The 12,606-nt window shown below is 43.1% G+C and overlaps 2 protein-coding genes across 3 annotated transcripts; both read left to right on the forward strand.

Moving 5' to 3' along the window:
- The first annotated feature begins 1,801 nt into the window (after window positions 1-1,801).
- Window positions 1,802-5,528, forward strand: LOC115057943 (zinc finger protein ZFMSA12A-like). Of its 2 annotated transcripts, none has more exons than XM_029525203.1 (7): window positions 1,802-1,955; window positions 2,270-2,472; window positions 2,965-3,057; window positions 3,143-3,235; window positions 3,342-3,452; window positions 3,552-3,684; window positions 3,865-5,528. In XM_029525203.1, the coding sequence occupies exons 1-7, from the start codon at window positions 1,952-1,954 to the stop codon at window positions 5,253-5,255; spliced, it is 2,028 nt and encodes a 675-aa protein (XP_029381063.1). In that variant the 5' UTR covers window positions 1,802-1,951; the 3' UTR covers window positions 5,256-5,528. The 2 variants fall into 2 exon arrangements, with proteins under 2 accessions (XP_029381063.1, XP_029381064.1); XM_029525204.1 differs by having other exon boundaries at window positions 3,880-5,528.
- A 430-nt stretch (window positions 5,529-5,958) lies between these two features.
- LOC115057792 (zinc finger protein 665-like) lies at window positions 5,959-10,766 on the forward strand. The gene is made up of 7 exons (XM_029524997.1): window positions 5,959-6,121; window positions 6,867-7,069; window positions 7,146-7,238; window positions 7,556-7,651; window positions 7,789-7,899; window positions 7,994-8,123; window positions 8,220-10,766. Exons 1-7 carry the CDS (start codon window positions 6,109-6,111, stop codon window positions 10,094-10,096), a joined length of 2,523 nt encoding a protein of 840 aa, XP_029380857.1. The 5' UTR covers window positions 5,959-6,108; the 3' UTR covers window positions 10,097-10,766.
- Window positions 10,767-12,606: the final 1,840 nt, after the last annotated feature.

The raw sequence follows: 12,606 nt of genomic DNA on the forward strand, positions 1-12,606 counted from the left end.
TACACACTCACAGACACACAAATGCACGCACTTGCTCTCTTTCTCTCTCTCCTTCTCCCATACACACAAACTCACATGCACATACAGAGTATCCAAGTGGACATACATGCATTAACACACAACTACTACACTAACGCACACTATACTTTGGCCATCCATCATGACAGACAGATGCTGACTTTGAATTTAATTTGGTGTTGTGCTTGAAATGCCAGAAAAATGTGACTTGAATGAATGTGACTTGGTAATTGATCTGATTTTTAAGCATTTGGACATGTGGTGGAGATTAAAGCTTCATCAGAGAGAGAAAACATTTTTAAAAAGATTAAAAAGGCAATATGTCTAATTGGAAAAAGCACTAGCACACAGTAAAACACATCAATGTCAATGCAATTCATTACAAATAGTCGACATATAATGTACATATCCTACACTCTAATAAAAAAAAAGGAATTTGATCAATTGTATGTCATATACATGTCATTTATTTAAATAAGATTTAGTTACATAAAAATCAGCAGCCACATGGAGCCTCGTCATTATCAGTTTAAGAGATCAGTGGGAATGTCATTTCTCTTTCTACATGATAGTCACTGTGCTTTTAAACCGGCCCATCATTTAAATGGGTGTTTTTATGGAAGCCCCACACTGTTGAGAAAAGAACATTAAAACAGTGATTGAAAGTTTCTGAAAGCTCTTATCAGAATTAACCTTACTCTACAATTGTGCTGATGTGGTCAAAAGGTTTCCAGTGAAGTGAATAACACTGATGATATGGGTACCATGGCACCTGCCAGTAGGGGAGGCAGCAATTGAACATTTTGTCCTTATGTTGGGGAGTCAAAGCAGGAAAATTGGTCAAGTGTGAGGATGTGAGAGACTTTGTCCGAGACCATTTGTGATGGCCAGATGCCCAGAGAGAGCGTCAAAAGCTTCAGTACAGCAGGACTGAGGGATGAACCTGGTCTGCGGTGGAAACAGGCTGACGGGTCAAGGATCATTGATGGTTAAGAAGTCGACCTGCAGACCAGTCCAGCTGTTCATGCTGACCCCTGTCCACCACCAAAAACGCCTACAATGGATGCATGAGCATCAGAACTGGACCACAGAGAAATAGAAGAAAATGTTCTGGATCACGTGGATGGATGGGTGTGTCCCTTACCTACAGAAAGCATCAGATAAAATACTGGCAGCAGACAAGCTGGTGAAGTGCGATGCTTTGGCCAGTGTTCGGCTGCAAAACCTTATGTCCACCTGTTAATGTAACAAAACACACTTTGATATCTACCACCTACCCAAACTTGGCAGTGACCTCTTTCAACAGGATAATGCTCCCGGCATCACTGCAACCAATCTCAGGAACTGTTGGAGCATCAACCAGTTCAAGGGCTGGCTATCACTGCCCAGATGGTCTGATGAGGCACTATGTCCTCTGGTTCTGATATATACTCAGTGGGCCACACCGCTGTTAGAAACCCTTCACTGCCACCTCGAGGAGGATTAATGCACCTACAGATGAGTGTAATGTTTCGGCACCAGATAGATAGATGGCTATTTTGTGTGACAGTCAGAGGCGAACATCCAAAGGGTCTGTGTTGGTGTGGATATTTTCAAAATGCACACCATGATGTTTTGTCATGCAACAAAGTTATTGTTGTCTATCCTGTTTCCATAATGGTACTGATGTCTCAAAATGTCTTCACTCAACTCGTCGCCATTAAAATAAAATCCATGCCCGGGGAGGGCAGCACTGCGTGAACAGTCTGCCGGAAATTCATTAGTAGAAGAAGTACAACCCGGAAGTGTCGTTCTGCTGCATTTGAGAAGAAGGTGGCGAGGACTGGGATTAAAAACTACCTTTCACTCCTATACACCGTAGAAGGGAGATACTTTTGACTCGGAAACATTTCACTGGTTCCACTGAACTATCACAGCCCGTCAGGGAAATAAAATGGGTAACGTGTAGCATTTTGCTGCTCTCATCAGTATTTTGTTTTGATTTTAGCATGGCAGCTAAAGCTAACTTCATTGCTTTGATCAGTCAATGAGTTGTCAAACAACATGTCTCAACAAGCCAAAGCAGAACTATAAAAGTATAAACATCACCCATACATAAGAAAAGCCAAGGAATACACGGAGTCTTTATCACTGGATAGTTTGTTTAGCAGCTGACACTGTGTATCCGCACAGCTTTCTACCTGCCAGATACATTTTGATATCTATAAATGAAAGATGCCTGGTTCTAATGATGCCTCCCTCCCTTAAATAGAGGACCTCTTCCAAATGTCCTCACTGAGGCTCCTGGCTCCACCTCTGCGAGTAATGTTGGCTGTGATGTGGAAGGTGGTTCATCAGAGGAGCATAAAGCATTATGGGAAAGTGGAGGAGTTTGTAACTTTGGTAACTGAAGCCATTCCTGACATCTTAACAAACAGACAGATGAGGCTGCTCACTCTGGGCTTAAGAGCAAAGGTAAGGGATAGTGATACACCATTCTGAATATGAAGGTATTGTTGGCAATGGCAGATATTGAGTCTTAAAGGTAATTCTCATATAAACATCGTTTTTATGGCATAGTTATTTATTCTTATTGTAACATTGGCATTTCTATGATCATTTATTTAAGTTAATATTACCTAAATATGTATTACAGCTGTAAAAGTAAAAAAAAAAACACCAGCTGCAGTTTAAATATATATTAGAAAGTAGCTGGGAATGTTTTTAGCTTTAAAACTTGTTCAAATTGAAACATTTGTGAGAAGGTCACAGGTTCAGTTCCCGGCTTGCGGCCTTTCTGTGTGGAGTTTGCATGTTCTCCCCGTGCCTGCATGGGTTTCCTCCCACCGTCCAAAGACATCATGTTTGGATTGATTGGTGCCTCTAAATTGTCCAAAGGTCTGAGTGTGAGTGGTTGTTGGTCTGGGTTAGAATGAATGAATGTTAATGTCTACATATCTCTTCCAGATGACTTTACAGATGTTATGCTCTGGAGAGTCAGAGGATCTGAGATGTGTGAGAACACGCATAGACAGCCTCCTGCCACCCATCTCAAAACAGGTGAGGCTTTTTCAGTCACGGACGTTGAACTTTGCCTTTTAAAATTGTTTCGCTAACTTTGAATGTTCACGTTTTTATTTTACAGTCGCAGATAGAAAATGAAGCTCTTGAAGCCAATTTTGTCAGGCTTGTCCACGAACTTCTAGAAAACCCTAAAGAGAGAGAGAACTTCCTCAAAGTATGACTGTCTCATTAAGGTTAACCATTAAAGTGGCAGTTAAAGTTGTTTGTGGTACTGTGAGAATTTATATCTACACCTTTGGTTGGAATTTTCTCCATGACAGAATGTCTTTCCTGTGGAGTACGGCCCCCACTTTGATACAGCACTGGAGACTCTGATTTGTGAGTTCCTCACCCGATTGGAAGAATTGGTGCTTATACCAAACTTTAAAGAGGTAGCAAGACCATGATATCTATTATAAAAACTGCAGCTTACAAGGCCAGAATCCATGCTTCCAGACCATTAAAATAATATTTTTGTGTGTTTCATAAAGACTGCAATTTGGATCAGTGAGACATCCTCTGTGCTAGAAGAGTACATGCAGCATGCAAACAAACCAGATGACCTCAAAGTGTTGCTCAGAGGCAAGATGCATCTTGGGAAAACTACCAATATGGATTCTAGGGGTAAATGTGTCACTGGCAAGGTTTTTATGTGCATATCAGTTTATAATCAAGCCATTGGTTAAATTATAGTATGACTCAAGTAAACATACCAAACATTTTCTGACAAAATAAACAAAAGATGCACAGATTAACTGTTAATGAAATTAACCATTTATTTTGTTTTTGTTTTTCTCTTTTAAGTTCTTTTTCCAAAAGTGCCATCTCCTTCAGAAGAGCAGCTTTTTTCATCTTTATCTTTCCAAACTTCACTGAGAGTAACCAAAGATGTGGAATCCAACGTGCAACCCACTGAAAACCAAAGAGAATCTCAGGCAATTTCTAAGGAGGTGGGAGACCTGGGGATACAGGATACTGGATGGCCAGATGAGAATGAGACACAAGCACATCAAAACAGCGGCAATGCAGATCAAACAGCAAGAAGGAGTTGCAAAGACACTATTCCTGATATTCACATTGTAGAGGAGTGTGATGGCAGAGCTGCCTCTACATCTGCTGACAGTTCTGTTTTGTCCAACTCCATGATAGGCCCCCTTCGGGAGAGAGTTGCTCACAAATGCAGTCAGTGTGGAAAGTGCTTCATTTACCGCTATGAGCTTCTGGAGCATCAGAGACTGCACACTGGGGAAAATCCTTACAAGTGCTCTCAGTGCGGAAAAGCCTTCAGGAGGACATCTGACCTGTCCACTCACAGAAGGACACAGTGCACTAAAGCAGCTTACATTTGCATCAAATGTGGAAATAGTTTCCAGTCTATACAAGACAAATTTAGACACTCTTGTGTTCATAGCGTCCAAAAGTTTGATTGTCCTCAGTGTGGAAAAAGCTTCAAGAAAATGTATTTACTTGGAAAACATGAGCTACCTCACACCCAGAGCCGTATTTTTACCTGCAGGCAATGCAAGGAGGTGTACCCAAGTATGGGAGAGCTGAGATCTCATCAGAAGATTCATTCTCCCGAACTTTCCAATCAGTGCACGCAGTGTGGGAAATTTTTCAGCTCCGCTGCATGTTTGACGGCCCACGAGCTGCGCCACAGACAGCAGAGGACACAGATCTGTGGGCGTTGTGGCAAAGCCTTTAAAAACAAACATGACCTGAATCTGCACATGCGTAGCCACACAGGTGAGAGGCCTTTTCAGTGCATGTACTGTGGGAAGCGTTTCTCTGTGTCGGGAAACCTGAACATACATATTAGAACTCACACTGGAGAGAAACCATACCTGTGCTCTGACTGCGGCAAGGCTTTCGTTTCAGCTGGCGAGCTGCAGATACACAGACGCACCCACACAGGGGAGAAGCCCTACAAATGCACTGTATGTGGAAGAGGATTCACCATGGCCAGTAAAGTGACACTTCATATGCGTGTTCATACCAGGGAACGTCCTTATATCTGCACTGAATGTGGGAAAGGTTTTTCACGGAGGAGCGAACTGAAAAAACATACCATGAACCATACAGGGATTCGACCCTTTGCATGTCAGCTGTGTGCAAAGACTTACACATGCCTCAATCACCTGAAGAGGCACTTAAAAACTCACAATGTCGTGCAACCCCAGTCTGATTCCCTATAAGTACCACAAGTCTTATTTTCCAAATAATTGCTATGCCACTTGTCTGTACTGACCCTCATGTTGTCTATAGACTATTAAACAGGTGTCACACTCACCCTCTGTTGGAAGAAAGATATTGCAAAAATGCCGCTTTCTACCGACTGAATTCTTGGTGCGTTTTGAAAGAGTGATTTTATAAGTGTATTTTTATTCTGGCATCCTTAAACATATGTTAAGAAGAATTTTCCCTCTCTATTAATTGGTGTCTTTTCAATTGTCAGGTAACAGAGTTAATTTCGTAAAGTAGCCTGGTTGTTTCTTATAGAGAATTTCTACAAGAATCCAACATCAAACTTCTTAAGGCAGCCGTAAGGCTAACTTTAAAAAGAAACACACAGTACCAAATTAAATTCGTTTATGAACCCCAGTTAATCCAGTAAAGACTTTTTCTTTTCATAAAAGAACTATAAAGTAAGATAAACACGTTTTCAACTATTCTTAACCCAAACCTATTCGAAACATTTCATCTTATCAGAAAATAAGCATATGTGGACATTAAGATTCTGAGACTCAAATATCACTTAACAAGTTTAAACTTCGCTGTTAAATAACATTGAACTCTTCGATGAGCCGGGGAGGCGGTGACCGGTATTTTGGCATAAGAGTGAATAGGAGTCCTCTTCCCGGGCTGCCCCGTACATCGAAACGAACGTCTCTGACACTGATCGGGCCAATGCTGCCTACAATGACAACGTGTTTCAGGAAGAAGTTGGCGCCTGCAGCTCGTATGCTGTTAGCTATCACGCTAACCTAAACCATGAACGATGTGACACTGTAGTGGTTTCTGAAACCATCATCAGAGAAGAGCCCCAAGATGAACGAAATGGGTAAGTAACAGCTCGTAAATAATAAAAAAAAAGTGTTCTCTTCGCTTCTTTTGCGGCGCCGAACTGCTGAAGGGGAGGATTAGCCTAGCCCCAGCAGGCCTCGACTAATCCCTGGAACAAGAATCGTTTTGCATAAAAATATGCCGGTTAGATTAGGGAGCAGTGGCGGCTCGGTGGCTAAATCCAAGACTTTGCTGCGCAAACAGAGGCCAATATCTCGTGTTAACTAATGTTTTCTGTGGTCGAGGAGAAGTTTAAACGGCACCAAACGCAGCACAGCTGTGCATTTAATCGGCAGCATCTTCATTTCCAACGTTGAGTCGGACGCAGTGCTAACAATTGGCTGTTCGCTTCGCCTTTCCCTTTCCTGCACATCGTGCCTCCGAGTAAAAACACGGAGGGTGTGTGCTTTAGCATTTGAGGACTGCCCCAAAGATGTGTACCCATGAAATGTGCGTTTGGGGCGGATTGTTTGCACCGCGGGGAGCCGGCTCATCCAGCCCCGCTGTGTTTCATGGGGACCCCAGGGACACCGAGTCGGGGCAGACAGGGAGGACATTTGTGTCCAAGACATGCTGAAGTGACCAGGACAGACACTTTCAGCCCCCCCCCCCTCAAACACTGGAGTCTGATCCAGTTCCCCACGTAGGTACGGACTGGGCGGACTCCGGGACTGTGTAACGGTGAACACCGGCCCCACACTGCTTTTACTTAAGTTTGACTCAAGTCTAATGTCCCTCTGAAGAATTCAGCGTCCCCCTGTCCTCCCTGGCTCTGCTGGTCCCTCCACTCCGGCTGATGTCCGCGGTCATGTGGGAAGTGGTCCGCCAGCGGAACATAAAGCACTATGGGAAACTGGAGGAGTTTGTGTCCATGGTAACAGAGGCAGTCCCTGAGCTGATGAGTAAAAGAGAGGGGAGGCTGCTCTCCCTGGGTCTGAGAGCAAGGGTGAGTGATTTGTGTAATGAATTCAAATAAGATTCAGTCCAGTGTTATGTAAAAAAACAAATGAAATTTTCTGTAGACAACTCTTGAACTGTTGCGCTCTGAGCATCCTGAGGATCTCAAGGCTGTTGAGAGCCACCTAAACCGAATCCGAACTTCGTGCATTGAGGAGGTGAGTGATCATGTTTTCAGAAAACTACTGTGATCACACATTATTGTTTGAAATCAATTTTAAGAATTAATACCGATAAATGAAAGGTTTCCAGCTAATCCATTTTCAGGTTTTATTTTCCTCTCTTTTTGCTCTTATGTGTTTGTAAACTTGATTTCAATGAAATTTTGACAATTTTTTTATTTTATTTTATTTTTTTCATAAATTCATTTAATAAAACGCTAACTTAAATCAGCACATTAATGAATAATGAAAATAAAGGTTAGCTGCAGCCCTACCTAGTCCTGTAGTCATATGTCTGGTGTTTTGTTTTCCAGACAAATGATCCTGTGATTGAAGCACCAGAGGCAAATTTTATGAAGCTGGTACAAGGCCTCATCGAGGATACTGATGGCAGAGAACATTTTCTCAAGGCAAGATTGATATTAAGCTTCATATATATATGATGTAACAAGAAATGATTTACTAAATTGAAAACTTGTAAATTGTTTTGTTTATTTTTTTCATTTTCCCCACATTTTCACACGGTTTACTTATTTTAAATTGACAGAATGTGTTTCCTGTGGAGTATGGGCCTGACTTTGACACAGCACTAGAGACTTTAGTTTGTGAATTTTTCACAAGACTTGAGGAGCTCCTGCCAATCCCAGATTTCAAACAGGTAATGAAGGGATTTTTCAACAATTACCAAAATGGCCGAAAATGGAGGCACTTTGAACCTGAAACTCAAAATCTTTCTGTTGTCTCTTGTATAGACAGCTTCTTGGATCAGTGCAGCCCCCTCAGTCCTAGAGGAGTACATGCAGTGTGTCTCAAACGGAGACGACCTTAAATTTCTTCTTCAAAGCAAACAGTGTCATGGAAAACTGGCAAAGAGTGGTGTTGGTATGTGGCGCAATCTATTTGAGCTGTAATGTAGGTAAAAAATTGTACCAACAGATTGTTCTGTTTTTCATTTTCTTCTAATTTCTCCACTCACAGCCCCATTTCAGTCAGACGATCTCCTCATTCCCTCTTTATCTCTCCCTCCATCGCTGGAAGTGGCCATCGCCTCACACCCGAGTGCTTGTGATGATGAAAATAATGAGGTTCCTCAGATTGTCATGTTTGATGAAGAACTGTCAACAAATCCTTCCACCTCAACTGACTTTCCTGAATCACCAAAAAGGACTGACATCTCATCGTCTCCACGCAGGAGACAGCAGTCAGGAATGCACAAATGCCCCGAGTGTGACAAGTGTTTCAAGCATCACTCTGTCCTCATTGAACACCAGAGAGTTCACACAGGGCTGCAGCCGTATAACTGCTCTGAGTGTGGGAGGGCTTTCAGAACAGCCACTCTGCTGGCCGGTCACAGGCTGCGTAAATGCAAAAATGCTGCATATCTCTGTATTAAATGTGGGAACAATTTTCCAACCTCCCTGGACAAATTCAGACACCACTGCCCAAAACGTGGCCATAATTACGACTGTGGACACTGCGGAAAGAGTTTTCAAAAGTCAAGCAGCTTAAAAGAACATTTACTAACTCATGTTCAAAGCCGCCTTTTCAAATGCAGCCATTGCGGGGAAGGTTTTTCAGGAATTGGCGACCTGAAGTATCACCAGCAGGTGGATCATGATAAGCCATACCAATGTAAACAATGTGGAAAGAGCTTTATTTCCTCCAAATGTCTGACCAAACATCAACAACGGCATCAAGAGGTTGGTGAAATAGAGACGGCCAAGTTAATGAGTGGAGGAAAACACAGGAAAAGTGGCTCAGCTCATCGTACATCCTCAGCATCTCTGTCGTCCAGGAAGACTTCTGCCAAAGCTATCTACCCTCGGGGACGGGTCACCCATAACTGTCCGCTGTGTGGAAGGAGCTTTAAATATCGCTTTGAGTTTCTCGAACATCAGAGGTTCCACACAGCAGTGAAGCCTTACAAATGCTCTCAATGTGGCAAAGCCTTCCGCACAGAGGCTCACCTGTCTGGTCACAGAAAGAGAAAGTGTAAAAATGCCGCCCATATTTGCACAAAGTGCGGCTGTCAGTTCCGGTCTTTACATGAACGGGTCAGACACCAGTGTGTGCAGCTGCTAACAAAATATGAATGTTCTCATTGCGGAAAGACCTTCAAGATGGCTCACCTGCTGAGAAACCATCAGATGAGTGAACATCAGCTTCCCTACAGCCCCAACCATCGCTTCAGGTGCAGATACTGCGATGAGACTTTCCCTGGGATCAGCGAGCTGAAGTACCATCAGAGAGTTGACCACGAGAAACCATATCAGTGTCAGGAATGTGGCAAGTGTTTCTTGTCTGAAAAATGCCTAGCCAATCACGAGCTGCGCCATAACGACGACAGACCAGAGAGCTGCCTGGTTTGTGGCCGCGGCTTCAGAAACCGCTACGATTTGAAGCAGCACATGCGCACTCACACGGGAGAGCGTCCGTACCAGTGCACTCACTGTTCACAGTGTTTCTCCACAGCAGGAGGACTGAGGAGTCACACCAGGGTTCACACAGGTGAGAAACCACACGTGTGCCCAGATTGTGGGAAGGCTTTCTCCCAGATGGGCGCAATGCGAACCCACAGGCTCACCCACACAGGAGAAAGGCCGTTCAAGTGCACAGTTTGTGGCAAAGGCTTCACAATGGCGCACAAGGTAACAGTTCACATGCGTGTTCATACTGGGGAGAGGCCGTATGTGTGTTCTCAGTGTGGGAAAGCCTTCTCAGATGGAAGTGTGCTAAAGCAGCATATGTTGAACCACTCAGGAGTGCGACCCTACCACTGCCAGATCTGTCCCAAGACCTATACCTGCCTGAACCACCTGAGGAGACACCTGAAAAGCCACTCAAACTTAAACTGAGATAGACATGAAGGCAAACGAGTGGAATCTCATGACATTTTGCAATTATCCTGAAACACTGCCTTTGAGACAGAGTGGCTACTACTAAAATCACAATATTCTAACCAAACCAAGCAATACATGAAAGAATATGGAATGATGCTGTACGTCGCTATTGAAACTGGGCGAAAAGGTTTCATTTACATTTACTTACTTTAAATTAAATGTAATCACAACACCCACATGTCAGAGACTACGAAAACCAGCACACAGAAATGGCTCTTCTCCCCCCGTTCTTCACCACGCTGTTTCTGTTTGTTTTGTTTGGGGGTTTTGGTTTTTTATTTTTTTGTTTTTCAGATTATTTGTTTTTGTCACATCAGTTTGTTCTGCATGATTACATTTGGATGTTAAATATTATTTGGCCGAGATGCCACGTGTAAGGAACAAGCTGTAATACTGGTGAAAATCAATTTTTGGCAAAAGCCAGAAAAGTGAGAGAAATCGTAATGTTGACCCTCATTGAATAAGCTTAAAGACAATTACATTGAGTTGAAATTAAAACCTCCTTTAGACTTTTTATTTCCCCACTGTGGTTTGAAAGGTTTGTGAATTTCAGATTAAACTACCTTGCTGCACTTGCATGTTAATTGACTCTTTGTTGAAGAAAAACACTACAATAAAGATTGTGTGGAGATAAAAGTGTGGACACACTGGGCGTTGGACTGAATACCAGAATATAAGATTCACTAGATGGCAGTAGGCAACCATTGACTTCTTCTCTTGATCCCTGTGTGTTATCAGGAAGTGGTGACTTCTCTGTCTGCTGGGATTGATGACAGTTATAGATCCTTAATTAAATCCTCATGTACTGAATTAAAATTAAGTGTTTTCATGGAAAACAAATTCCTTCTTTGCTGAAGCAAAGTAGAGAAAAGGGAATTTTTCTGAAGATCTTTGGGGACGTGAGAGAGGAAGGGAGAAGTTAATCTGGTTCGTTTCCTGTCATTACCTTTTAACTTTTGCATGTGTAGGAATCTTAACTAGGAGGCAATTTCCTCATGTTTTGTCTGGTGCTTTTCAGTATCTAACATGGTGTGAGCCATAACAAAGATTCCTCTTTGAAGAAACGTCTGTGCTTGCTGCTGCTGTAGCCCAGTTACAGTTGGACCGCCACAGCAACTTCCACGTGAACTGGATTTTCAGGCAAACAGTCTTGAGTTATATCGTAACCAAGCAGTGTGATTAATCTCTTCCATATGTGCTCTAATGACTTTAATGTTTTCAAAAGAGGCCTTCATCTCTCTCTCGTTTCATGCTTATTTCATCTAATCCATGGCCACTTATACAAAATAACTTGAGTCGCATTCTCTGAAACAAACCCACATCTTTGCCATTCACAGCCTCAAAGATGGCTGTGCTGGTTTGTGGAACTGTTGAAAGATGCAAAAAAGAAATGAACCACTGATTGAAATGATATCCAGAATGGAGACACTGGCTGGGCTCATCAGCACTCCCTCCCCCTCCCCTCACTCAGAAATGCTACTAATCTTCTCCACTGAGTATTAGAATCCTGTGGAAACTCCTGCTGTCTCCTGTCTACCAACGGACTGTGCCCAGGACATTATGCAGAACCTCTCTGCTTCAGGAAGTATGTGTTACTGCATTTATCTGCTTGTGATGGAGCTTTATCAGCGTGTTTGGGTCATACCATGTCTGTGTCTTTTCCGAGGGCTGAATGTTATTGGCCAAAACAAACTGAATTCCCACCCGCCAATTTCAGGACTAAAATAAAAACCGTTTTTTGAAGACACACACACACACAAAGGATTTTGAAATTGAATTTAATAAGATACATTTTTTACTGTGAAAATTGAAAGCACTCCCAAATACTCTAATGAATTTCCCCCAACTTCTAGGGTAGGTGTATATCTGATGAAGGTAGGCATTGAGACACTACACAGTTTTACACACCCACACAGCTGCCAGTAATCCAGCAGATTTACTATGAGAGCTTGCTAATAAACACAGATCATTACCAGATGTCCCCTCCTCCTCTCCGCATCCCTCCTTCTTTCCCTCCTTTCCTTTTCCACCCCTTCCACACACAGCTTTTCCTCCCTGCACCAGTGAGCTCAGTGGAAAATTTTAGTCCAGGCCTCTGTCCCTGTTGTCCCACACACATGCATGTCCACAGCAACCGTGGAGCATCCACCCACCATCAGCATGCTGCCAAGGGAGCAGCCCCCCCAAAAACACAAAAAAAACCCAAACTTTCCAAAGACCCCTCCAACGTGTGCACACAAAGCAGCAGTAGGTGGCACTGTGCTTCTTCGTTGAGTTGACGAGAAAAGGTCCCCACCCAACACACACCCACCCACCCGTCCATCAGCCTCCCCTTGACTTCATGCTCAGGTCAGGTCTGGACGCAGCGGCGGGCCAGATGCGTTGAGATCCCGCCCACCCCCGATTTCCACAGAAATTAATCTTTAGCTGAAGAAAAAAAAAAAATACAAAACGCTTCCAATGTG

Source organism: Echeneis naucrates, chromosome 17, assembly GCF_900963305.1.
Source record: "Echeneis naucrates chromosome 17, fEcheNa1.1, whole genome shotgun sequence".
Taxonomy (NCBI): Eukaryota; Metazoa; Chordata; class Actinopteri; order Carangiformes; family Echeneidae; genus Echeneis; species Echeneis naucrates.